The following is a 25,999-nucleotide window of genomic DNA, read 5'->3' as shown; positions in this document are numbered from 1 at the left end:
ATATGAGGTAAACATAAATAAAATGGGTGGAATAGGTATTATTAAACTAGAAAACAATTTTTAAATAAAGTCCTGGTACTTAACACTATGGAATCTTTTCAAGAAAAAAAGATTGTTTTAGCTCTTGTAACTTCTCTAAGCAGGAGGCGTGAACTACTGCCTTTTTTTTTTTTTTTTTTTTTTTTGGCTTTGTGATCTGTGTCATCATCACACAGAAAGGTCAAGAGATAGGAGCGTTGGGGATGTGACTTTTTTTGGCTCCCGGAGCCTTAAGGCTGAGGTGGCAGGAGAATAGCTCAACAACTTTGCCTTTTCAGCGAGGGCGTTGGGGGCGGTGTGGAGGCCGTGGTGGGACTGGCTACCTGCAGTGGCTCAGGGAGCCCCTGGGTCCTCTGAACGCTGTGGGACTTCTGCCCGGCTGCGGAAGGGAAGGAGGGAGCTTGCTATGTTACATTCTCCTGACTGTGTGACCATAAGAAGTTGGAAGTGGACAAAGTGTCAAATGCTTAGGGCTGGCTTGAATCTTAGTATATAGATTTGTCACTGAGTGTGTATTTGGACAAGTTAATTTTCTAATTCTGGATTGGTGCTTATGGCACCACAATAATGAAAAACAGAAAGTTTGGTTGCCTAACATGAAATCACAATGAAAGTTTGTGAAGGAAGAGTTGTTTAGTTTGTCGAAATTAATTTGTTCTTTCTATATATTTTGAGTGCCTAACCTGCACAAGGCACTATTTGAAGCACTGAAATACAGCCTGATCTAAAGGCCAGTTTTTTGTGGGTGGAATTCATCTGGTTTATATATACAGATACCCCTGAAATAGTAACTTCTTTTGCCAGAAGAATATAAGAAAAGTAATGTATTTAGAATTAGCTAATTGATTTGGCCTTTTAGGTAGCTTGGCTAATTGTGGAAGAGGTTAGCAATATTGTGTGACATGCCAAGGCCATAGCACACACTCATATATTGAGTGCAGAAAAAGATTGTTAGGCAAAGTTACATTCATATCCAATTTCATGCATGTCCTATGTACATTTAATTTTTTTTTTGATTGTGGGATTTTGGTGTTTTAAGCGAGCATAATTACTCATGGAAAGATGTAGGCACTAGTCACATTTTTTCCAATGTTTGAAATACCAGTGGAATTGTAAGTGGGCAAGTTAAAAAAGCATATTTACAGTTTTGAACATAATTAATTGTAATAAATGCATATGTTTATTTTATTGGTGTTTATTATGCATGACTCAATTATTTTGTCCAACAAATAGCCTAAAAATGATTCAACAAGAGGATAGACGAGAGACCTAAAATTAACAGGGAGCTCCTGGCCCAGTGCTGTGGTTCAGATCATAGGCTTAGGTGGGAGACTGCCTCAGTTCTCATCTCTGTTATTTACTGGCTCTAAGACCTTGGTCAAGTAACTTTACATCAGAGACTCAGATTTCTCATTTGTAAAATAGTGACAGGAACTTAGGTTACTTATTCTCATGAGATTGTTGAGAGGATTACATGAGAGAGTAAAAATCTGCATACTCAAAGCATAGTGTATAGCAAATATTTGCTGCTATAATTATTATTTTATTATTAACTACTTAAGTAATTCAGTTGTTTCTAGCAGTAGTTATACCTTCTATCAACTCTTGTGGCAAAGGTAAACAAGTATTTCACTGGTTCAGATTTCGTGAAACCTCACAGTGAGGCTACACTCCAATAGTCCACGAATGGTCTTGCCAAGTACGTTACCTGCTTGAAAACGGTCAGGGTCTTAAAAAATAAAAAAAGGAAATACCTTAAGCGAAACCTCTTTCATTACCTTAAATGCTTATAGCATTCATTCACATAAAAGTATTTGACATGCTTATTACTGTTATTGTCTATTCATTAAATTAAGTCTCCAAGGACAGGTATAAGAACCAAATATTCTGTGAACCTAACTGTACCTGTTCATATTTAGAAAAATAAAACTATATATATTTAATAAATTAATACAGGTGATATTATTAAGTCTTACTATATTTTCAGACAAATAGTTATAATCATTGAAGTTTTTTTTCTCTTAAACCTTATTTGGAACTTTAAGAAGGAGAGGATCATGGGAAGAGGTAATAATTATTAACTTAATTCAGTAATTCAGTGAATTTGCCATCCGGATAACAACTTTTTAGAGTTTGAGTATAGATTCAGAAGAAACTAATGTTAATACCAGTTTAAGAGCAAGTGCAGGGTCGGAACAGTTCTCGGAGCTGAGTTGCTATTCCCAGGTTATAATCCTCAAATTTGGCTCAAATTTCCACTTCTTTCATAGAACAAAGAGAGGGAGAGAGAGTACAGCTAGGTAACTGTAACTAGGTAACACCATCTTTTCATACCACAGGGATGGGGATTCTTTTCTGTTCTGTCCTTACAGCCCTTCTGTCTTCTTTTTTTGTTACTGTGGGTTAACTTGGTTAATTTTCCCAAGACTTCATACATTTCTGTGAGGCCTTAGTATGATGTCTTTTCTGTCTCTCTGCCCCTCAGATTGACTGACCACAGTGCGTTTGGAAGGGGCTGCATCAGGGGCTTCTGGCTCAGTTGTTTTGCTGGTGTAAATGTCTGCAGGAGAGCTAGACAGGAGCCCAAGGATGACTAGCGTAGTGACCGAAGGTACCTTGATGTCATTAATTGGTTTTGAGGATCTGTTGGTTGCAAGAAGCCCCTCTGGGAACTCCTTTGCTGAGGCTTGAGGAGTGGGGCGAGAGCAGCCATCCAGGATCATTAGTGTGCTAGTTGCAGCATTCCTGGGCGTATTTATGTTTGGAGGACGTTTGTGTTTCCTGCTTTATCCCCCGTCTAGCAGGAAGCTCACAGTTGAACCCTGACTGCTTATTGAACGATGAAGGAGACATGGGTTAGTTTTGGGGTGGGAGTATGGTTGAAATGAGTTTTTTAAAAGAAAGTTTCATTAGCTTTAAGGTGTTCTCTGGAACTTATTTGTGGTCAGCTCCTAGTGTAATCATAGGTAGGGATATTGGTATTATGGCTTCACTTGTTTATTCAACAAATACTTATTAAGTACCTACTGTGTTTCAGGCACTATGCCTGCTATGTTTTAGGCAAAGGGAATACAACATTGAAGAAAAGAATCCCTGCCCCATATGGAGTTTTCCTTGTAGTGGAAGGAGAAGGAGAAAAAACTAAAACCAGTAAATGAGTAAATGTATACCAGTACGTCAGGTGCTGAAAAGTGCTGCTGGCTGGGGGCACAGGGAACGTGGAGGGTGAGGTCGGATGTGTTAAGGTGGAGGGCATGTTTTACTCAGTCATGTTAAAGAAGTGAGTGAAGATTTCAGCCTCGCTTACAGGTGCTGGTCAGAGGGCAGGGTCTGGGGTTGTTAGGAGCTGCAGTTCTGCAGCACCAAGCTCCATCTCTGCTCCACGAGCAGCTTGCTTCGTGGTGCCAACTGGGTCTTAAGCTCCCGTGTTAGGAAGCTGAAAGGTGGGTTAGTCTTCATCTGCCTGTTGTGAACCAGGTCAGGCTTTAGGAATAATTTAGAAGAAATTTTTCCTTAGGCTAATTGTATGGTGGAGAAGCCCTCTTGGGCAGCATCATGCATGTCTCCAGGACCAGGGGTGTATCTGTATTCCTCTTGTTGAATTTGGGGAACAAAATTGAAGCCTTGGTAACTGGGCATATTATCTTCTAATTCCGTTTATTTGTTCCAGTGGTTGTCTTCAGTGGATTCCGGATGAAAGAGATATGACCAAGAGAGCATATGTACTATTCTAACGTAGATGTCTTTTTTTTTTTTCTTTTTTAAATACGTATACACAGGTTACAGAAGAGGGAATTCATACCAGTACAGTATAGTTAAAGTGCTAGTCTTTTCTGTCTATTTAAGGTGATGCCTGATATTGTCATGTTACAGAGGCGGATGCCCCAAACCTTCCGTGATCCAGCTACTGCTCCCCTGAGAAAACTTTCTGTTGACTTGATCAAAACATATAAGCATATTAATGAGGTAAGACTATTGATTTGTTATAACAGCATCTATTTTGCAATAGAGCAAGGGAAAAAAGTTATTTTGTACCATATTTAAGCATACTAAAATTATTTTTAACTCCCAAGGATTGTCATATTGATGATTATCATGAAGACTGGTAAGTTAGTGATTTATAGATAATAAAATTATAATTGTGTAAAACAAATAAGATATATTAACAAGGACTGCAAAAAGTTAAGATAATTGTGGATAACTTCCCCTCTTTTTAAAGTTATATTTAATATATGCTGAGTTGTCATTTTTTAATAATCTCGTCTCCAAAACTTCAGGGGAAAGGAAGGTAATAATGATAATATAAAAGTATGAAAATGTTACAGAATTTTGCTTAAATTTTTACATATCTGTTTCTACTTTTACCATGGATGTCAGGAAGCTCTGAGATGTATTTAATGCCCAGTTAACAGGCATTTGCTCTAGTCTGTCTGATCTATCTATATTTATGTGGTTTAAAGTTTTCTTTTTAAATTAATGTGTGTTCTTTTATCTGTATCTTTTTCATTGTAAGATATCTGAAAGCCTTTTTGGTGGAAGTAAGTAGGATAAAAAACATGGACAGCCCTTTGAATTACTCACCTTTCAACTTGACTTTCAAAACTTATTTTTCTGGTGTCTTAGACCTTTGGCTTGGTTGTTACTTGCTTCTAATCCCAACTCTAGCTCTGTAATGAATTATTAAATGAGCTTTTTTGGAGAAGGGTGGACACCCTGTGCTTTCTTTCCTCTTCCAATGGGGCCTTACATCCTTTCACGTTAAAGACTTATCTTCTACCAGCTTTAGAGCCATTTAACTAAAAAGATGTTCTTATGTGTGTATAAATTTTATAGCAGTTTGATGCTGCTTTAATGCCAGTATTATATTATTGTGGCAATGTGGCAGGATAAAATTGAAGTGAACTCGATGAGGAGCATTTCTAAGTTGGATTTTGTATACAATTTATATGTTATAAAAGATGTTCCAAACTAGCTTTTGGTCATCTGAAAATATCTGATAAATTGTTGTTAACAATTGATTAATGTCAGTTTGTTAATATCTGATAAATTGTTAAACTGTTAACAGTAGCTTTGTTAAAGCTTGTTTTTAACTGTTTTGCCACCTTGTAAACTAGTTTTTCTGATGTTGCTCTGTGCAGTGTAATTTATAATTTCCTGAAAGTTAGTTACCAATTACCTGGACTGTTGCCTAGTCCACCTATTATTTTTTAGTAGTCTTAGAAACTATTTTATAAGAAAAACAGATAGAAGGAAAATAACTGAATCTGTGACCAACCACAAGGTTTACGGCCTTTAGTCGGGGGGGGGGAGGGACATGACTGGTTTTCATTAATATGTTATTACAGGCTTAAGAACTAGGCATGCCTCAGAGGCCCTTTTTATATTAGCAAAACATCAGTTCATATATTATACATTTAAACTTTCATTTTTAAAATCTTTTGCTCTAGGATCAAATATAAAATTGGGATTGACTAGAAGGGGGCATGAGGGAACTCGAATATAAGGAGGATGAAAATGTTCTTTATTTCATTTAGCATATGTTGATTACATCAGCATATACATTTTCCCCAAAGTCCTTCATATTATACACTCTTTTTTTTTGAATTTTTGAATTTTATTTATTTTTTTTATACAGCAGGTTCTTATTAGTCATCCATTTTATACACATCAGTGTATACATTGTCAGTCCCAATAGCCCAATTCATCCCACCACCCCCACCCCCACCCCCCGCCGCTTTCCCCCCTTGGTGTCCATACGTTTGTTCTCTACATCTGTGTCTGTTTCTGCCCTGCAAACTGGTTCATCTGTACCATTTTTCTAGGTTCCACAAATGTGCGTTAATATACAGTATTAGTTTTTCTCTTTCTGACTTTCTTCACTCTGCGTGACAGTCTCTAGGTCCATCCACGTCCCTACAAATGACCCAACTTCGTTCCTTTTTATGGCTGAGTAATATTCCATTGTATATATGTGCCACGTCATCTTTATCCATTTGTCTGTCGATGGGCATTTAGGTTGCTTCCATGACCTGACTATTGCAAAGAGTGCTGCAATGAACATTGGGGTGCATGTGTCGTTTTGAATTATGGTTTTCTCTGGGTATATGCCCAGTAGTGGGATTGCTGGGTCATATGGTAGTTCTATTTTTAGTTTTTTAAGGAACCTACATACTGTCCTTCATAGTGGCTGTATCAGTTTACATTCCCACCAGCGGTGCAAGAGGGTTCCCTTTTCTCCACACCCTCTCCAGCATTTGCTGTTTGTAGATTTTCTGATGATGGCCATTTTGATGATGGTGGGAGGTGATACCTCATTGTGGTTTTGATTTGCATTTCTCTAAGATCTATACCATCTCACTGTATATAAATTATACCTTAGTTTAGAAAATAAATATGAATCAGGTCCTGTTACTCTTCTTGAGTGGGAGACTTTGGCGTGGTCATGTAACATCTCCTATTTAAAAAATGTATAAACAGTGTAATTCTAAAGTGAATTTTACTGTAGATATTTTTCATTTGTTACATATCAGTGTTATTCTGTAACTCCAGTAGCAACTATAGAAAATTATTTATTTCATTTTTGTGTGTGTTATAAAGAATAAAAATTCATCAGTTTCCTACTGATAGCAGATGTGTCTTGTATGTACTCGACATATGGTGCCCTCACTGCTCCCTGTCCCCAATAATTTTTCATTGCACAGCTAACACTATTTTCTCATTGCAGGTTTACTATGCAAAAAAGAAGCGAAGACACCAGCAGGGCCAGGGAGACGATTCTAGTCATAAGAAGGAGCGGAAGGTTTACAATGATGGTTATGATGATGATAACTATGATTATATTGTAAAAAACGGAGAAAAGTGGATGGATCGTTACGAAATTGACTCCTTGATAGGCAAAGGTTCCTTTGGACAGGTAATTTAATGGAAGATGCTGAATTTCATAAATTAGAAAGAACTTCTTAGTGAATCATGTTACTATAGCCTTTTCTCAGTAGTACACTTTTAATATTTGTAAATAGATCTAAACAACGGGTATGTAAGCATTTGGGTTATTATAGTTTTCTGTAAAGGTAAGAAAACTGCATCAGCTATAAAAACTCCATTAGGCTTTTTAAAAAAAAACTTTCTATAGCTATCAAGTAGTTATTTTACTAAGTGGTTGATTTTAATCACTAATAGACAGTATTGCCTCTTTCATGTGGGGTTTTTAGTCTCTGGATGGTTTGTCGTTATGTATGAGAGAGATAATTACCTTCCTGTCGGATACTCCTCCTCACAGAGAAGAAAATTGCCATTTTCAGCTGGCACAGCACATGTCCTCTCACTTCTTTGGAGACTTGAGACACCAGGGGCTGTGCCCTAAGTTTTTCCTCAGCTCCTCTTCTAGCTCCGTCAGGCCTCTAAATGGGCAGAGGGTCTCCAGGGCCTCCTCTTAAGTCCTCATGGCATCAGCGTTGCTAATATTGTGATTGGCATTGTTCCAATGGGTGGGGTCGTTCAGGCCGCTTCTACCCAGAAGAGTGAGTGAGGAACTCCAGTGGACCTGGTTTTTTGTTCGTTCCTAGCCTCTTCTCTCCACCCACAGCTCTCTTCTCCTCACTTGCCCACCCTATCCCAATACAAAGCACAAACGCTAACTACATTAGCCTCTTACATCAGCTGTGCCCAGACTAAGAGCTGTCAGACCTTCTTCCTTGCACTTTTAAAAAGCTTTTCTCTGGCAGTGGATCCCCCAGCTGTTCCCATGTGTAAATCTCCCTATCTTGTCTCATCAAGTCACAGAGCCTTTTTGTTTGAGGTATGATTTACTGTTAATCCCAGCCTCCTTTGCCTCGTAGCTTTTGTGCAGCAAGTCAGTTACTATAATAACTTCTAATCCAAATACTTCTTTTGACTTGGACAATATTTTGGATTTTGGAGGTTGTTTTTGGTTTGTCTAAAACTATGGAACCTGCATACACTCTTACTTACCTGTTCCTGCCCTGAGTGAAAGCAAAGCATGCCTCTTTTCAACCTGTGAGGAAAAATTCATCATGTGTCAGTCTAATCATGCTTAGGACAAAAAGTATACTACAGGCCAGTAGCAGCTACAGCTCTAGACCCAGAGAGATCAAGCTATTAAACCTATGGGGAAATATGAACAAGCTTCTTAGAAGACCCCTGACTCTGGTGTGGCTCTACCAGACCCTGGTGTCCCATGTATAATACATTTGCCCCTGTCCATGATTTCACAGAATTTTTGTAATTATACGTAATTCAGGGCCTTTCCCCTTGATTTGTAACCTCTTTTTCTCCTGAGTCAGGGGATTCTCAGTGTGTGGGGAGTCCCTCTTTAAGAAAGGATTACTTTTTGTCAGAAGCAGCTTCTGCTTCTCTTTGAGAGCTTTTTAAGGAAAGGCATTTCTGAGGCCTCTACCTTTTAAGTAAGGCCGTGAACACCCTGGATAGAGTGATTGTCATGTCCACCTTCAAAATTACACCAGCGTTTAGGCAGTTGCTCTCAACAGGACACTTTTCAAACTTCTGTGATGTCCACCATGAAAACTGTGGCTGTACGGCCTGTTCTCTAAAATTAGTTTTCCTTAAATACTCAGTCTTTGAGCTCACCGTGATCTTTCCCCCTCCCCTTTAATTTTCTCATACTCTGATTCCTAAGAGCAAGTCAGCATAGTAAACCTGTGAGAAAACATAGGCCTATTTGACATCAAAATCCATTTTACCAGATCAGACTGACTGATGCCTTTCTCCTAGGCTGAGGTGTATTCAGGGTCAGGACCTGTCACTCACCAGATAAAGTCTTCCTTACCGACTTGGTCAGACATCCTCTAAATCCTCTGCCAGATCCTTGTCAAAGAAGCAGCTCCTTCATTTCTTAAGCCAGTGGTCATCAATCCTGATTGCACTTTGAAAGTTTCCAGGGAGCTTTGGGGATTGGGGGTGGGGTGGGGAGGGGAGGATGGATACTTAGGCTCCAAGCAATTAAATCAGAATCTCTGTGACTGGATTCTGGGCATGGGTATTTTTGAAAACACCCTACTGAATGTGTGATATTCAGGGTTGCAAATCATTGCTTTAGCATTGAGCAAGTTAACTATTTGCTAAGTCAGTAAATAGTTGAGTCCATGTTAGTGGCCTTTGTCCCGGAGACCGTTAGGATCTGGGCACTGAACTGCAACTCTTGGTACAGTCAATATGGTCAGTGAAACAGAAGAATATCAGAAGCACTTGGTCAGATGTTTACATGGGTCGCCTCTGATTTAAAAGACAAAAGATAGTATTTTTTTAGAATTGGGTGAAACCAGAGATACTGCACGTTTCATTCCAAGTTTGATTTCAGCTGAACGATTTATGATCTATGAATGACAGTAACCTTGACTGATGTGATCTTGGACCATGCGTTCCATTCTCTTCCTCTAATTCAGTGGTACTCCGCCAACACATTGGAATCACTTGGAGTTCTACCTGCATCTCTGTACTTTCTGAATATGCTAGAAAATGTATCTAAAACTATTATCTATTCAGACTATTTGTAATATTATAAATATAATATTTAATCACTTATAGCAGTTTCTGATTTGTAGAGATATAGTTTTATCTGTGTATTTCCTAATTTTTGTATAAATTTATTAATAGTGTGAAACTTGTTTTAAATGAGTAAAATTTTAAATGAGAGGTGTGCATGGTGATTTGCACATGAATGTTTCAGTTTCCTTCTCATTTTAAAACTCAAAATCCCCTAATTATGGCATTTTAAACTTTTTTCCTGGTTATTTGTTTTTGATATTCTTTTAATTGAATAGCTGTAAACTAATTCTTCTGGTATATGCCTAAGTTTTTATCTGTGAAAATCTAAGTCACATTTAGAAAGTTATCTACATTTTTCAGATGACTTAGAACCTCACACATATGCTTCGGATTTAAACCAGGTTTTTCTCCTACTAAAAGAATAGTTAGAAGAATTGTTTTATAATGTTATTTAGTAAGAAAGGTAAAAAACCCCAAAGCACTTGTCAAGATTCATAATTTATTTCTGAAGGAGGAAAATAGTTAATCTGATTTTAAGAAAGTTAGCTATTTTGTGGATGTTTAGAAATACTGTAAGGATGCAGAAGAAATCCATTTGAAAAATGACTTAAAGTGACAATAAAGTAGTAAATGGATGCTGTTGAATGGAAACGAATAGGATCTTTTTTAATTAGGAAGGTCAGAAAAAGGGGAATTAGATAAATGTACAATTAAGCTGAACTGTAAACTGTTGTTAAATTGTTCATTAATGAAATAGATATCATCTGTCTTTTTTCTCTTTTAGGTTGTAAAGGCGTATGATCGTGTGGAGCAAGAATGGGTCGCCATTAAAATTATAAAGAACAAGAAGGCTTTTCTGAATCAAGCCCAGATAGAAGTGCGACTTCTTGAGCTCATGAACAAACATGACACTGAAATGAAATACTACATAGGTAAACAAACAGACAGGCAAAGAAAGCAGTGTGCCCTAACCCAGACCACAAATTTGAGTTATTTTTGTATGAATATATGTTGATTTTATCTTAAAGTGATTGGGTAAAAATTCAGTTATTTCTGTTGGAGGGCATAGGTTTATACACGTTACTTGATCTGGCAGTAATATTTTACATCTTTGGCGACATGCATTCTAGGTGGTATATAGTATAAAAACAAATAAGAATAGTGTCTTTTTGTTTTTTGTTGTTTTTTTTTTGTTTTTCAAACTTACAAGTGTCATTTGTTTGCTTTAATGGTGCATGTTTATATAGAGAGTCCACTTTGTGTTAACTTTAACCATTTCTAATATAGCTCAGAAATTAGAAGTGAGCTAATATGTTGTTAATGGTTACAGAACCATTTTTGGAATGTCTGAGCCAAGATCTCAGGTTCTTCCTCAAGAAATAATAGCCAACATTTCTTGAACTCCTACCATATTCCTTGTGGTTTTCTTCCATCATCTGTAATCATAGCAGTCTTGAAAGGAAGGTGGTAAATCCTTATATTACAGGTAGTTTGTACAAAGAGTAGCATACCCAAGGTCCCAGGGCTCTTGGAGCTAGGGTCTGAACCTACCTCTGCCTGACTCCAGAGCTTGTGTTTATTTCATTGTCGTATGGTGTTTCTTCTGAATACAAAAAGAGGAGACAGAAGAATTATGAAAATAGTTAAGTCTAGGGCCAATTGATATATGGATAAAACATCTTCTGATTATACACTCTTTAATACTATTCTTAATCAGATCTAAGACACCATAATTTTATGTGCCACCAAGAAACAAATTGCTGCCAACTGTAAAAACAACATGATGTCAATTTCAAGATAGAGACCTTAGGATCAACTAACTACAGACTTTTTATAGGCATGTATTAGCAGCTCACCTTCAGAAATGCTGACTTTATGAAAAACATATGAGGTTAAGTTTTATTAGCAAACTCCTTTTTAAGAAATGAGGAGAGGGCTTCCCTGATGGCACAGTGGTTGAGAGTCCGCCTGCCGATGCAGGGGACCCGGGTTCAAGCCCTGGTCCGGGAAGATCCCACATGCCGTGGAGCAGCTAAGCCCGTGCGCCACAACTACTGAGCCTGTGCTCTAGAGCCCGTGAGTCACAGCTCGTGAGCCCACATGCTGCAACTGCTGAAGCATGTGTGCCTAGGGCCCGTGCTCCGCAGCAAGAGAAGCCACGGTGATGAGAAGCCCGTGCATCGCAACAAAGGGTGGCCCCTCCTCTCCACAACTAGAGAAAAATCCGGCGCGCAGCAACGAAGAACCCAACACAGCCAAAAATAAATAAATTTATTTAAAAAAAAAAAAGAAATGAGGGGAGGGCATTATGGTTCTTTAGTCCCCCCAAAATAACAGAAACAAAAAAATTGATGTTTAAAGGTGTAAGGTTCACATATTCAGATTAAATTTCATTTATGAAACACCCTTCATTCCTCATTGTTGCAATAAAATGAGCTTATACTATTAATTTTTCTTCCTTAGTGCCTTCTCTGTAGATATCTGATATAACCCACAGTAATAACATTTGTATTTCAAGTCTTTTCACACTTACTGCATGTTTGCTGTTTACTTTCAGTTACAACTTAGTGTAAGGTGAGCACATTTCCATTCAAGGGGCTTGGGAGGCCAAGAAGGACATTCTAAGGATGCTTGACTTACAGTCTCTAAACATACTTCCCTTTTTCTTCTTTCTCACTCTTGTTTTATTTTGAATTTTTGCTTAAGTAGTAGAGAAAATGATAGCATTACTACAACCATTTATTTCTGCCTTGCTGAAAGAAAACACGAAATGTTAGCTACTTGGTTATGTTATAATAATGGCTGTCATTTTTGTTTCTGATAAACTGACTTTAATGATCATTAGTTGCATCAGTTATTACAGATATTCTTTTGGATGAGTTTTTTTTGTTTTTAAAGGTTCTTATTTAGGAAGAAGGTGAATTCATGCACAGTGTCTTAAGAAACTGAGTTTCTATATTGGAAAACAAGCAAAAAGAACTTTAGATTTAGACACAGCCATGGCAGTAGAGTTGGTACATTAAATTTAAGGTGTCTGGAAGTTGTATTGCTCTTTTATAACGTAAATAACTTAATTTTGAAGTGATTTGATCAATATAATTTAGTCTCATGAGTTGTATAGTCTTTAAGTCTTTGAACTTCTAAAAACTCTTACTTTTTTTACCACATAGCATAATTTCTTATCTGGATTATTTGGTACCTGCCACGGTCTAGTTAAAAGAACATTCAGTTTAAGTGTAGAGCAAAGTCTTGCCAACCGTCTGTTCTCCCCAGAGTTCAGTTTAAAAAAACTGAATGTATATACTTGTGTTTGAGCTTTCTTTGACAGTGTCTTTAGTGCTCAGCACATTACAGATACTTAGTAAATGAATGATGAATTAGTGGAATTGAGTGGATTGATCTTCCATTGGAAGAGCATTCTAATCACAGCTTCTTAGAGGGATTGTCATAATCACGTTTGAATTCTGACATCAGTTACCTTTTGCATTCCTTTTGCGGCTGCTGCTTAACCAGGTCAGAACTCTTGTTTGGACCATGTCTCTGGGGTGTCTTATGTCACATGGAGCTATGTTCTTAATTTTAAACCTATGAACTCAGTGATTAAGAGCAGATGTTATACATTCTTATGTAACTGTTGGTGAGAGTTGAGTTGTACTATGGACTCCTATAGAGCCATGTAGTAGTTGTGTTATTTATCCTAATTTTAGATCACGTGTATCAGGAATGATCTAAAAGCTATATTGACGTGCACTGCTTCCAGGGAGACAGTTCAGGGCTCCTACCAGGACAACACAATGTATCCCCTTTCTCAGGGACCAGACATTGAATACTGTCCTAGTTATTCCAGATAAATCTGTAGAGAAACCTCTGTTTTAAATGATACTAAAAGACCAAAATGAAGGTAGCCTTGACAAATGGTTGTTTTATGTCGTTCCAGTTGAGTTATAGGTGCTTAGTTTGGTGTGTGTAAGAATTTTTATACTGAAGGGCAGTTCTTTATTGAATGACTTCATCTGATGTGAAGTCAGTGTTAATACTTAAAGCACAACTTTTCGAAGCAGTTTGGCGACTATTAAGCCTTTTTAGAGGATCAGGAGTGATACCAAGTAATGTATTCTATTAGACTTTCCCCATTCATAAGCCTACTCACAATTTCTTGTAATTGAGCTTTATTTTGAAGTTTTCCTAAACCTTCAGTCTTGGACAGGATGTCCCATGTACCAGTCTGATGAACATAATCAGATGCCTTGATTATGAACTCTAGTACCTTACAATGTGATTTTCGAGCCTTTGCTGTATTTGCCCAAAAGAAAAAAAAATCTGTCTTCCTTTGACACTTGTTTCAGAAAATTACTAGTGAAATCTAAGGCTCAGCAAAGCAGATTGTGTATGTGTATCAAAGCCTTCCCAGAGAGGGCTGCCAAGTACAGCATCGTCACAAGCTGGACATCCCAGTGGATGGAGCTTAGATGAAGTTGTGAGGTAGGGCTTTCAGGGAGTACAACGTGTTTTCTCTTACCAGTGACGATAAAATTATCAAAGTATTCTCAGTACTCTTTGTCAGTTTGCTACTTGCGTTTTCATACCTGACTTAATTTTTTTTTAAGCAAGGCATTTTGGTGGTACTTCTTGCATTATATTGCATATCGGCAGACACTATACACTAATATATTAATTCAGCAGATGAACAATTTAGATATTCTTAACTGATTAAAGAGTGTGCTGTTTAGTGCAGAATGCTGATCTCCAGATTTTAACTTGATTTTCACTCTGCATTTGACATTGTCATGTTACAGATTGTTGGAGAGTTCATGTGCATGTTATTCTCATTTTATTGGTATGTATAATTTAAAATGAAACTTTTTTCTCTTTCAGTGCATTTAAAACGCCACTTTATGTTTCGAAACCACCTCTGTTTAGTTTTTGAAATGCTGTCCTACAACCTCTATGACTTGTTGAGGAACACCAATTTTCGAGGTGTCTCTTTGAACCTAACACGAAAGTTTGCACAGCAAATGTGCACTGCACTGCTTTTCCTTGCGACTCCAGAACTTAGTATCATTCACTGTGACCTAAAACCTGAGAATATCCTTCTTTGTAACCCCAAACGCAGTGCAATCAAGATTGTTGACTTTGGCAGTTCTTGTCAGTTGGGGCAGAGGGTAAGTATATTTCAGGACTTGTGAATTAAAATTAGAATAGGTTAAAAGAGTGTAAGTAGATACTTGAAATGTTATTAATCTGTATACAATTTGGAGGTAATTACAGGATGGTTATCTTTAAAATGCAGCACTTGAATCACCTTGTGTTGATACCTATTTTGGGAAATACCTTTTAAAATGCCAATAGTAAACTTTAAATTAGAAGGTATTAGTTTTTTAAAGTTTAACTTAAAAAATTATGTGTATACTAAAAGTCTAAGAGAAAAGAGGGGATGGATATATTAAATATTAGGTGATTTGTTGTAACTACATTTCCCAAATAGAGGTCCTTAGTATAAATTTGGGGAAATTCCAATAATAGAACATTGACTCCTTGCTGTAAAATATTTCTCTAAATATAGGTCGAGATAAATGTTTTTCCTCAAAAGCTGATGGGTAAAAAAAAATGCAGGTAATTTTACATTACACACAGTGATACAGTGTAAATTACTAGGTTGATAGACATAATTGTTTTGATAAATAAGTTTAAATCTTTTTTTTGTTTTATAAATTATGACACCGAACTAGTTTTCTTTAGAGTGCTAAAAACAGACATGTCCATAGCAGTAAATAGATTTAGGTTTAGCTGATTTTAGGAAAGCAAATTTTTCCTACGGATCTTTCTAGCATTATGAAAGCTACTCTAACAGTGTTTTGCATATAAAATAGAAGTTATAGGATGTTCTCTTCTTGAAACCAACTAGGGTCACCATTTGATAATACTTTATTCATTTAAAATGTTGTTCCTATTTACTTGTAAGTATTGAAACTGCATTTCTTAAAAAAAAAAAGGTAAAAACTAACATGGAGATATTCCTATTTCATATTGGCTTTCCATTTCTTGTTTTTCCAAATTAGTGAAATTTCCTATCCAACTTTATTCCAGCTTTTAAATACAGTAGGTTAATTTAATCATGAAGGTTTATGGTCAGTTAACAAGATTGTCTTTTTGTTATTTTCTGAAAATTATCTTATGGTAGCAATGCTACATTGAAATACTTTTTAAAAATGGAAGGGATAGGAAGCAAAGTTTGCAGTTTCGGATGCCTCTGAAAATCAAAAGATGCTCATAGTTGTTAATAGGGATCAAGTATATTGTAACTGGAAAATATGTGCCCATCTTGAGAGTCATTTGAATAGATTTTAGACTTGTAAAATTTTTTCCTATTTAAACCAAATCATATATGCCGCCCTGATATCAAGCACTACTATCTCTCTCCAGCCAAAGTGAAACAGCTATACCTCTAGCTCAGTGAGTTTTTTAACTATGTGAGTGTATCAGAATCCCATGGGAAGTCATTTCCAAAACAGACATGCAGTGGCCCTATTCTAGGTCTGCTGGCTCAGTGTTAGAAGGTGGCAGGGCAAGTATGTTTCAAAAAAAGTTTCTCAGACGATCCTGGCACACACAGGCTTGTAGATAACCCAACTACTGCTGTAAGCAGCTGGATAGGTAGGTGACAAACTTCCTTTCCTAAGCTGGGAAGTAAGTCTCAGTAGTAGGGAGTCTTTGGGGCTTCACGATGCCATTGGCTTACAAAAACTTGGAAATGTAATACTTCTTCCTGGTCCCTTTCAGTTAGGGTTTCTTCACTCTGAGCAGGCCTTAAGGTTGAGCTGACCTGCTAGTGGAGGCATGGGATGGTTCTCAGATTTGGCTGGAATTGTGGAGGTCACAGAAGCTTTCGTGAGAAGTGGCTCCATGCTGCTGGCTGCCTTGTTTGAGTGTTAAGTTAGGGAGTTTGGGTAGGAGGATTTTGTTTGTTTCTCTCCCTTTTTTAAGTAAAACTATCTTTGCTTTTGTAGTATTTCCAGACATAAATTTTAAATGGCCAGGTGAAGATGAATTGGTCTCTGAAGACATCTCAGATTACTTCATCGAAAATAATCCATTTCAAGATTTCTTTTTCTAAGAAGTCTTAGAATGAGATGGAGGAGATAGGGTAGAGAAGTGATTAGTCAGAAACGACTCCCAATTGAATCTTTATGTGGCAGTGTTTCTAGATTTATCTGTGAGACTAGTACAGTACAGATGTCTGAAATTTCAGTTACATTGTACTGAGTTTGAGTCTTTCTTAATGCTTTGAATTAACCTGAAAAAAGTCTTTCAGGTTAATTTAGATACAATTTAGCTGTTAAATTAATGGTAAACCAGGTACCAGCCATAGCAGGAAAGAATAATTAATAGGGAGATAAATTGTTCTCAATAATATTTTCTTCTAATAAGGCATAATTGTTTAAGATATATCTTGGTTACCGGTTAGGATTGAACTAAATGAAAGGGCTTGAATTATTTATATATATATATATATATTTTTTTTTCATTTCACAGTCAGATTTACCACTCCCTTGAAACGTTTAGTTCTTTAAACAGTATTCATAATCTAATGTTGAAATCAGTAAATGGAACTCTAATAACCCAGTTGTTTTTTGCTGTTAATATTAGACTTGTGTTCTTAATTCATTGTTGACCACAGTTAAACAAAACTTGTTTTGGAATTAATACTATTTTGAAATATATTTCAGATATACCAATATATTCAGAGTCGCTTTTATCGGTCTCCAGAGGTGCTACTGGGAATGCCTTATGACCTTGCTATCGACATGTGGTCCCTTGGGTGTATTTTGGTTGAAATGCACACTGGAGAACCTCTGTTCAGTGGAGCCAATGAGGTATATGATGGATCGCTTTAAAAATTCTGTTTTTGTTTTCAGTCTCTGACAGTATAATCTGAAAGTTGTTTTTAGGAAAAGATGTCTATTTACCAACTTTAATCATTCAAGTGTTAGGTCAGTTTTGAACTTATTTTATCCATTTAAATTTTTTTTTCAATTATGTAACGGTGAGTTTAGAATTGTGAGACGGGAAGCGAGATCTTTCAATCTGCCAGTGGAGGAGAGCAATAAATTAGATTAGAAAATGTTAAGTATTTTGGTATAAATTTTACAGATTTTAAGAATAAGAACAGAAAAAGATGATAATGAAGAAATGAGGACCACCCTAAAAACAGTGTAAACGTGACTGTAAATTTTGAGAGTATGATTTGAAATTAAAGTGAATGATGACTAGTAGGGTTGATGAATATTTGATCTGAATAATTCAGGGTAAATTAGGACTATAGAATTTCAGAGCGAGTCCACAGGTGTTTATTCTGTGTTCTTAGAAGATTTTTGAAGGTCAGAGGCAGTGCCTGGGAGGAGGGAGGGCAAGGGAGAGGGAGGCCAAGCTCCCTTACAGTCAGAGGAATGGGCTTTCATTGGTTTTAAAACTATTTGCTTGTGGGATCCTGTTGTGTTTTGTTTTTTAAAGAAAAGTTAACCATTGCAGATCGTGATCAGTCCGTTCATTTATACGTGAGAAAAGAAAGACTAATGAAATTTCATGACTTGAACTGGGTTATACAACTGTCAATAAATAGTGCCAGAAACGTGTCCCTTCCTCCTTCCTTTTAACTCACTTCACTCTAGCCAGTGAGCTACTCTTTGGCAGAGCTGCCATAAGTGTGTCTTTAGTTTTCTTTTAATAATAAATAATATAAAGGTAATAGTACCTTTTTCATGGGCTTAAACAATATTAGGAGCATCTGAAACTTCAGTGGCTTCCATCTCACTCATGGTGAAAGCCAGAGTCCTTTTGAGTAGCTTGAAAATCCCTTACTCCCTCTGTCTCCTGTTCTCTCTCCACCTCTCCCTGCTGTCCTGCCCCGCCCCGCCCCGCCCCCGCCGTCTCCCGGCCCAGCACACACAGCTCTCTCAGGTCCCTACGAACGAACCACAGGCTTGTACCAGGGCCCTTACGTTCATTCTTTGCTCAGTGCCTGGAGTGCTCTTGCTCCTGCCCTTGCGGCCTTCATGTTTTTGCTCTCACGTCACCTTCTCGGGGAAGCCTTTCGTGACACCCTATTTTAAGTTGCAGTGCCCTTCTCACTCTCCATCCCCTTTTAATTTTCTCCATGGTTCTTAGTGGTCACCTGGTATGTATTTGCTTATTATGTATTTGCTTCTTGGTGATCTCCTCCTCTACAACACAAACTTTGGGGCAGGGATTTTTGTTTTGTTTATTGCTGTGTTCTAGTGGGCATGGTTTCCAGCATATAGTAGACGCTCAGTATTTGAGTGAATTAATCTGCACTTAAAAAAAATACTTTTATTGGGTCCACACTTTTAAGCCTTTGGGTTTTTTTTTTCTCTGTGTGTGATTATTTAACTAAAATTCTCCCAAAACTTAAACTTTAAGACTCCCTCCAGTCATTTCCTTACTCTCCATTGTATCCACGACCACCTGCCATCCCATGGAGGTATGTGTTTGCTTCACTGTGTGCCCTCCCCTCTGTGGAGTGTGGGGCTCAAGGAGGGCAGGGACTTTATCTCTTTTGTTCATTATTCTATGCTTACTGCCCCGAGGAGTGCCCAGCACACAGGAGATGCTCGATTTATTTATTTCTAATTTATGAATGAATGAATGGATGGATGAGCACAGATAGGGTGTCCTACAGTAGAAATTACAGGTGTTTTGTTTTTATTTTTAATACAGGTAGATCAGATGAATAAAATAGTGGAAGTTCTGGGTATTCCACCTGCTCATATTCTTGACCAAGCACCAAAAGCAAGAAAGTTCTTTGAGAAGTTGCCAGATGGCACTTGGAACTTAAAGAAGACCAAAGATGGAAAACGGGTAAAATAGGGAAATAATTTTTTTGAGCCTTTGTTATTTCTTTTACTGAGCTGTCTTTATATAGTGCATTTTGTATTTACTTGAAATCAGTGTTGCTGAACTCAGTTATTAACAGTAGTTCCATTGATAACTTAGGTATATATTTTCTTCATAAGTTGGTTATAGAGTTTGACCTGAACTATCTGTATGGACCAGTGTTTGCTTAGTGCTCTTTAAGGCTTCATTTTGAAACTGTATGTCTGCCTTCTGAGGTAGCTGATCAGATCACCATGCCTTGTTTCCACAGTAGAATGAGTAAGTTTGACCTTTGTTTCTCATAGCTTGAGTACGTAGTGAAGTCACAGCTAACAGTACTGCGGCTGTGAACACTGGAAGTCATAATTGCAGTAAATGGCTTTTTTTTTTTTTTTTTTAAGTTCAGATGAGAGAAAAGGATTCTTGACTTAAGCAGTTTGTGACAAGAATATGAACTGACTAAATGGTCCTTTGATAGATTTCAGATTCCTAGCTTGGGTAACAGGAGTTTCACATCTCCAAAATCTTTAAAATTTAAGTGAGGTTTTTAAATACGTTAGGTACGTTTTAGTAATTTTCTTTTATCTGAGAACTTTTTTCAGAGACCTAAACTGTGTCAGTTTAATAGAGTAAATGATAACAGTTTTGCATCTTGATTTACATCTTTTATATATCTGAAAATAATCATATGTTTTGTAATCTAGCTTGTTTCTAGTATAAGATGAAAATAATCTATAAATCTGTGATTGTATGTGATACATATACCAGACACCTTGTGATTGTAGTTTTTGCATTTTCAACACTTAGATTTTATTTTTGCTCCACTTTTTATTTTGCCCTTGCGTTTTAGCGATGCTGCCACCAGGTGTCATTTCCAGTGAACTGAAGATGATGCTTATGTGCTGTAATTCACCTTCAGCTATGGAGTCTTAACTATTAATATCAAATGGGTTTTTTTTAAAGAATATTAAAAAAAATTATATATATATATAACTATCTTTCACAACTGATTTGTAAGTTACTGCATTTTGCCTTATTCTCTGAAGTTCCAGGCATTGTAATATCTGGCAGCTAAATTATGCCTACTCCCCATAAGGAAGGGATGGAAAATACCAAGCAGACATCCTGAATCCTTTTGCCTTTGTCCACATAGCTTTATCAGTCATGGCCCCTTTTCCCATTGAACCAAAACACAGCCCTAGGAGTCCTTAGCTTCTGCAGCATTCAAGGTTGCTCCTACCAGTTGATTTTAATTAGCATGGAGGATGTGAAGCCTTCTTTATGTTTTTATCTCTCTGCAGTACAGGCTACCACTTCTTTTTCCACTTTGAAGTTTTTTTTTTCTTCTGCTGCTGTTTTTTTTCCTTTTTATAAATGAAACATTCATCTCATTCCATTTCCCTAATCTCTGCCTTATAAAACCACAGTTAAGTCACAATGAGTTGTAACCTATCATTTCTCCAAAATTCAGGTATAATTATTTTAAATTGTTTAGGGGGGACATTTCAGAAAAGAGTAGTTAAATCTTTTCCCTTAAAATTGAAAGTGAGTATCTTGACCCACATTTAATACATATTAATTAGCCATAGATTATTTGAGGGTTTTTTTAGCTGCAATTAAGCAGCTGACTTAAGAAACTTTATTTTTTAAAGTGTAAGATAATTACTTCTCTTTGAATAGAAATAAATTTTCAGCAATAAAAAAATCAAATCCATAACCAAATGGTTACATTGTAACAATGCACTAGGGATTTTAACCATAAGTATAAACAGGGGTGCATGCACTATCATTGGGTATATTTGTTTGCTTTATTTCCTTAGTGATTTTATTTTTAATTTCTCATTTTATGTTTCAAGGGCCCATTTTAGCTTCCTAGTAATGAAATCCATACCTACTATCTATTTTTTTCCTTTAGTGGGGAAGGGGGATGAAGAATTAAGAGTATAAACGATACTGTTTTGTTGAAGTATAATTTATATACAGTAAGATGAGTATTTTAAGTGTTCTAACTTTTTAACTTTTAAATACAACAGTATATATCCACTACCTAAAACAAGGCATAGAGTAAGTACTTCCACCACCTCTTATATCCTTTTCTGTCATCTCACCCTCAGTTTCTGATTTCTGTCATCATAGGTTAGTTTTGACTATTCATAGGAAAAATTCATGTAAATGGGATCTGTATAGTATTTATTACTTTGTTTCTTTCACTTAACAGACATTGTTTTTGGAGATGCATCCATATTGTGTCTCAGAAGTTACTCCATCTTATTGCTTCATAGTATTTCATTGAATGGAAATACTGTATTTATATTTACTTGTCAGTGGATGTTTGGGTTGTTTTCCAGTTTAGGACTATTATGAATAAGGCTACTGGGAACATTCTTGTATCAACTTTTGTACACTTAAATTTTCATTTCTCTGGGTTCACTACTTAGAAGTAGAATTACCAGATCATAGGGTGTATGTGTGTTTACCTTCATAAGAAAAGAGCAAACAGTTTCCCACAGTTTTATCATTTTGCATCCCCACAGGTATGAGAGTTGCAGTTGCATGACATCCTCACCATTTGATATGGTTGGTCTTCTTGATTTTAGCCATTCTAATGGGTATATATAGTGGTTTTCATTTGCATTTCCCCATGACTGATGATAGTGACCACCTTTTCATGTGGTCATTAGCCATTCATGTATCTTCTTTTTTGTGATAGTCTTTCCAGTCTTTTGCCTGTTTGTTATTGGGATGTTTAATTGTTGAGCTGTAGGAGTTCCTTTTTTTTAACATGTAATGGATATAAGTCCTTTGTCACATATATGTCAGTATTCTCAGACTGCAGCTCGCCTATTTCTTTTCTTAGTAGTAGTTTTTAATGAGCAGGAAATTTAATCTCTTTTTTTTAATGAATAGTGTTTTTTGTATTCTAAGAAATCTTTACCTTCCTCAAGTTTATGAAGATACTCTCCTTTAAAAGTTTTTTTTAAATTGAAGTATATGTAGTTGATTTACAATGTTGTATTAGTTTCAGATGTACAGCATAGTAATTCAGTTATACATACATATATATATTCTTTTTCAGATTCTTTTCCCTTCTAGGTTATTGCAAAATATCTAGTATGTCCCTGTTGGTTATCTGTTTTATATATACTAGTGTGTATATGTTAATCCCAAACTCCTAATTTATCCTTCCCATCCCTTTCCCCTTTGGTAACCATAAATTTGTTTTCTATGTCTGTAGGTCTGTTTCTGTTCTGAAAGTAAGTTCATTTGCATCTTTCTTTTCTTTTCCTTTTTTTTTTTAGATTCCACATATAAGTGATCTATTTTTCTTTGTTTGGCTTATTTCACTTAGTGTGATAATCTCTAGGTCCATCCATGTTGCTGCAGATGGCATTATTTCATTCTTTTCTATGGCTGAGTAATATTTCGCTATATATATACACGTACACCCCATATCTTCTTTATCCACTCATCTGTCGATGGACATTTAGGTTGCTTCCATGTCTTGGCTATTGTATTGGGTTGGCCAACAAGTTCGGGTTTTTCTGCAAGATGTTACGGGAAAACGCAAACGAACTTTTTGGCCAACCCAATAAATAGCCCTGCAGTGAACATCGGGGTGCTTGTATCTTTCCGAATTAGTTTTCTCTGGATATATGTCCAGGAGTCAGATTGCAGGATCATATGGTAACTCTATTTTTAGTTTTTAAGGAACCTCCATACTGTTCTCCGTAGTGGTTGTACCGATTTACATTCCCACCAACAGTGCAGGAGGGTTCCCTTTTCACCACACCCTCTCCAGCATTTATTATTTATAGACTTTTCCATAATAGCCATTCTGACTGGTGTGAGGTGATACCTCCTTGTAGTTTTGATTTGCGTTTCTCTAATAATCAGCGATGTTGAGCATCTTTTCATGGGCCTGTTGGCCTTATCTTCGAGAATCTTTACATCCTTACTTTGTGTCTGTCTGTGTATATTTGTTTTATCAATAACTGAGAGGAGTGTTCATTTTTAGTGATGATACTGGATTTGTCTTCATCTCCTTTAGTTGCTTTATGTTTTTTGAAGCTCTCTCAATTAAGTATACCTATTTAGTATTTTTAGGACTTGGTGATAAATTCAGTCTTTCATTACCATGAAATATTCCTCTTTGTCTCTAATAATATTTTTGTCTTTGAGTCTACTTTGTCTAATATTACGCTAGCTATACCAGCTTTTTAATTCTTAACATTTTTATAGTGGTTTTTTTACCCTTTTACTGTAGTAAACCTGTTCATACTTTTGTATGTGAAGTATGACTTCTGTATACAAAATGTAGTTGAGTCATCCTTTTTAATCTAGTCAAATAGTATCTTCCTTTCACAATGAATATTTAACCTATTTAATTATTCAGGGGTTTGGGTTTTAGACTTTTGCCTTATTTGTATTCTATTTGTTTTATCTGTTCTTTGTTCCCTGTTCCTTCTTTACTGCCTTCTTTTGAGTTGAGTACTTTTTGGTATTTTATTTCACCTTAAGTGACTGTTTAGCTGTTCTTCTGTGTGTAATTTTTAGTGTTGCTTTTACTATATGCATCTTTAACTTACCAGTTGAACTTAACAAAATGTTATATCACTTTATAAACCGTGTGATAACCACGTGCTTTTATCTAAGTCCTTCTGTCTCTTGTCATCATATATCACTTACACATATGTTATAACCCACACAACACATTGACTACTTAAATTAAAAATGATTTTTAAAAGAGATTTAAAAGTACATAAAAAATAAAGAAAATAAAAAGTTCTTTTTGGGAATTCCCTGGTGGTCCAGTGGTTAGTACTTGGAGCTTTCACTACTGCGGCCCCGAGTTCAGTCCCTGGTTGGGGAACTAAGATCCTGCAAGCCCAAAAGAAAAAAAAAGTTCTTTTCTTTTTACCCATAGAATTTTTCATTTCTTTTTGCAGTTCCTGACTTCAATCTTGTATTATGTTCCTTCAGCTTGAAGAACTTCCTTTAACTTTTTATTTTATAGTGAATAACTTCTGCTGATGAATTCTCTCAGCAGTTGTTTATCTGAAAATATCTTTATTCACCTTGATTTTTGGGAAGATATTTTCCATGGATATGGAAATTTACAAATTGATATAGAATTTTAGGTTTACGTAAACCTAAACAAATTTAGTTGTTTAAATATATTAATGACATTGTTTTCTGTATTACATTGTTTCTGAAGAAAAGTCAATGGTTTTTCTAAGCATTGTTTATGAAATATTTCTCTGTCTTCCCCCTGGCTGATTTTGATGCTTTTTTTTTATTATTATAACTTAAGATGTTTTTATTTGATTCTCACAATAAGAAGATGACGATAGATAGTAATAATAGATATTCTCAGTTCCATTTTTACACATCAGAAAACTGAGATTCAAGAGTGTTAATTAAATTCTTTGGTGACCACAGCAAGGAATGGTAGGGCTAGAAAGCAAGCTCAGGTCTTCTCAAGCTGTGCTTAGCACGCTCTCACGCTGAGAAAGAGAACTTGGGGATATAACGAAGAAGGAAAATGCCTTTAGCACAGGGATCTTCTGTGGAAGAGAAGAGTAAAGAAGCAAGCAATTTGGGTGACATGCTCAAACATGACATATAAAAGCTGGTATGAATTTTGTAGATCTTTTCGTTCAACCTCTTTTTTTTTTGCTTTTTTTTATGTTTGATTTTTCAGCAGTTTGACTATTAGGTTCTTATGTATAGTTTTCCTTGTATTTATTCTCCATGGAGTTTGCTGAGTTTGTTAGATCTGTGGATTAATCTCTTTCATCAATTTTTGAAAGTGCTCAGACATCATCCTTTCAAATATTTGTTCTGCTTCACTCTCTCTTCTCCTGCTAATTATTCAATTAAATATACGTTATAGTGCTTACTATTAGAGGTCTCTGGTTTATTCATTTTGTTTTCTTTTTGTGTGTTAGTTTAGATAATTTCTTTGCTCTGTCTTTCTAGTTCACTGATTGCTTTTCTTCTCTTGAGCCCAGTCTGCTGTTAAAACCATTAAATGGATTCTCTGCATTTCTTTTAGTTCTAGTGTTTTCACTTAATTTATCTTTTTAAAAAAAAAAATACTTTTGGGCTTCCCTGGTGGCGCAGTGGTTGAGAGTCCGCCTGCCGATGCAGGGGACACGGGTTCGTGCCCCGGTCCAGGAAGATCCCACGTGCTGCGGAGCGGCTGGGCCCGTGAGCCATGGCCGCTGAGCCTGTGCGTCCGGAGCCTGTGCTCCGCAACGGGGGAGGCCACAACAGTGAGAGGCCCACATACCGCAAAAAAAAAAAAAAGAAAAAAAACTAGTTTTAAATAATCCCCCCCCAGTCTATCCACATGTTACCTAACTTTTGAACTAAATTCTTTTTATCATAGTTATTTTTTAAAAATTAATTAATTTATTTTGGCTGTGTTGGGTCTTTGTTGCTGCGTGCAGGCTTTCTCTGGTCGTGGCAAGCGGGAGCTACTCCTTGTCGTGGTGTGCGGGTTTCTCGTTGCAGTGGCTTGTTGCGGAGCACAGGCTCTAGG

General features: G+C 36.5%; 1 protein-coding gene across 4 annotated transcripts in view; it reads left to right on the top strand.

Moving 5' to 3' along the window:
* The window catches only part of DYRK1A (dual specificity tyrosine phosphorylation regulated kinase 1A), a 146,118-nt gene that overhangs the window by 107,549 nt on the left and 12,570 nt on the right, over positions 1 to 25,999 (top strand). For 3 of the 4 annotated variants that reach the window (XM_029214318.1, XM_029214317.1, XM_029214319.1), the window contains exons 4-9: positions 3,886 to 4,005; positions 6,764 to 6,952; positions 10,349 to 10,496; positions 14,440 to 14,726; positions 17,292 to 17,438; positions 19,300 to 19,440. In XM_029214318.1, the coding sequence (XP_029070151.1) occupies positions 3,886 to 4,005; positions 6,764 to 6,952; positions 10,349 to 10,496; positions 14,440 to 14,726; positions 17,292 to 17,438; positions 19,300 to 19,440 (1,032 nt within the window). The remainder of the gene's footprint in view (positions 1 to 3,885; positions 4,006 to 6,763; positions 6,953 to 10,348; positions 10,497 to 14,439; positions 14,727 to 17,291; positions 17,439 to 19,299; positions 19,441 to 25,999) is intronic. The other variant, XM_029214320.1, reaches the window with a different exon arrangement.

Source organism: Monodon monoceros, unplaced genomic scaffold (genome assembly GCF_005190385.1).
Source record: "Monodon monoceros isolate NGI ecotype Baffin Bay Population unplaced genomic scaffold, NGI_Narwhal_1 Super_Scaffold_11, whole genome shotgun sequence".
Taxonomy (NCBI): Eukaryota; Metazoa; Chordata; class Mammalia; order Artiodactyla; family Monodontidae; genus Monodon; species Monodon monoceros.
This window is presented reverse-complemented; position numbering and strand designations above follow the sequence as displayed.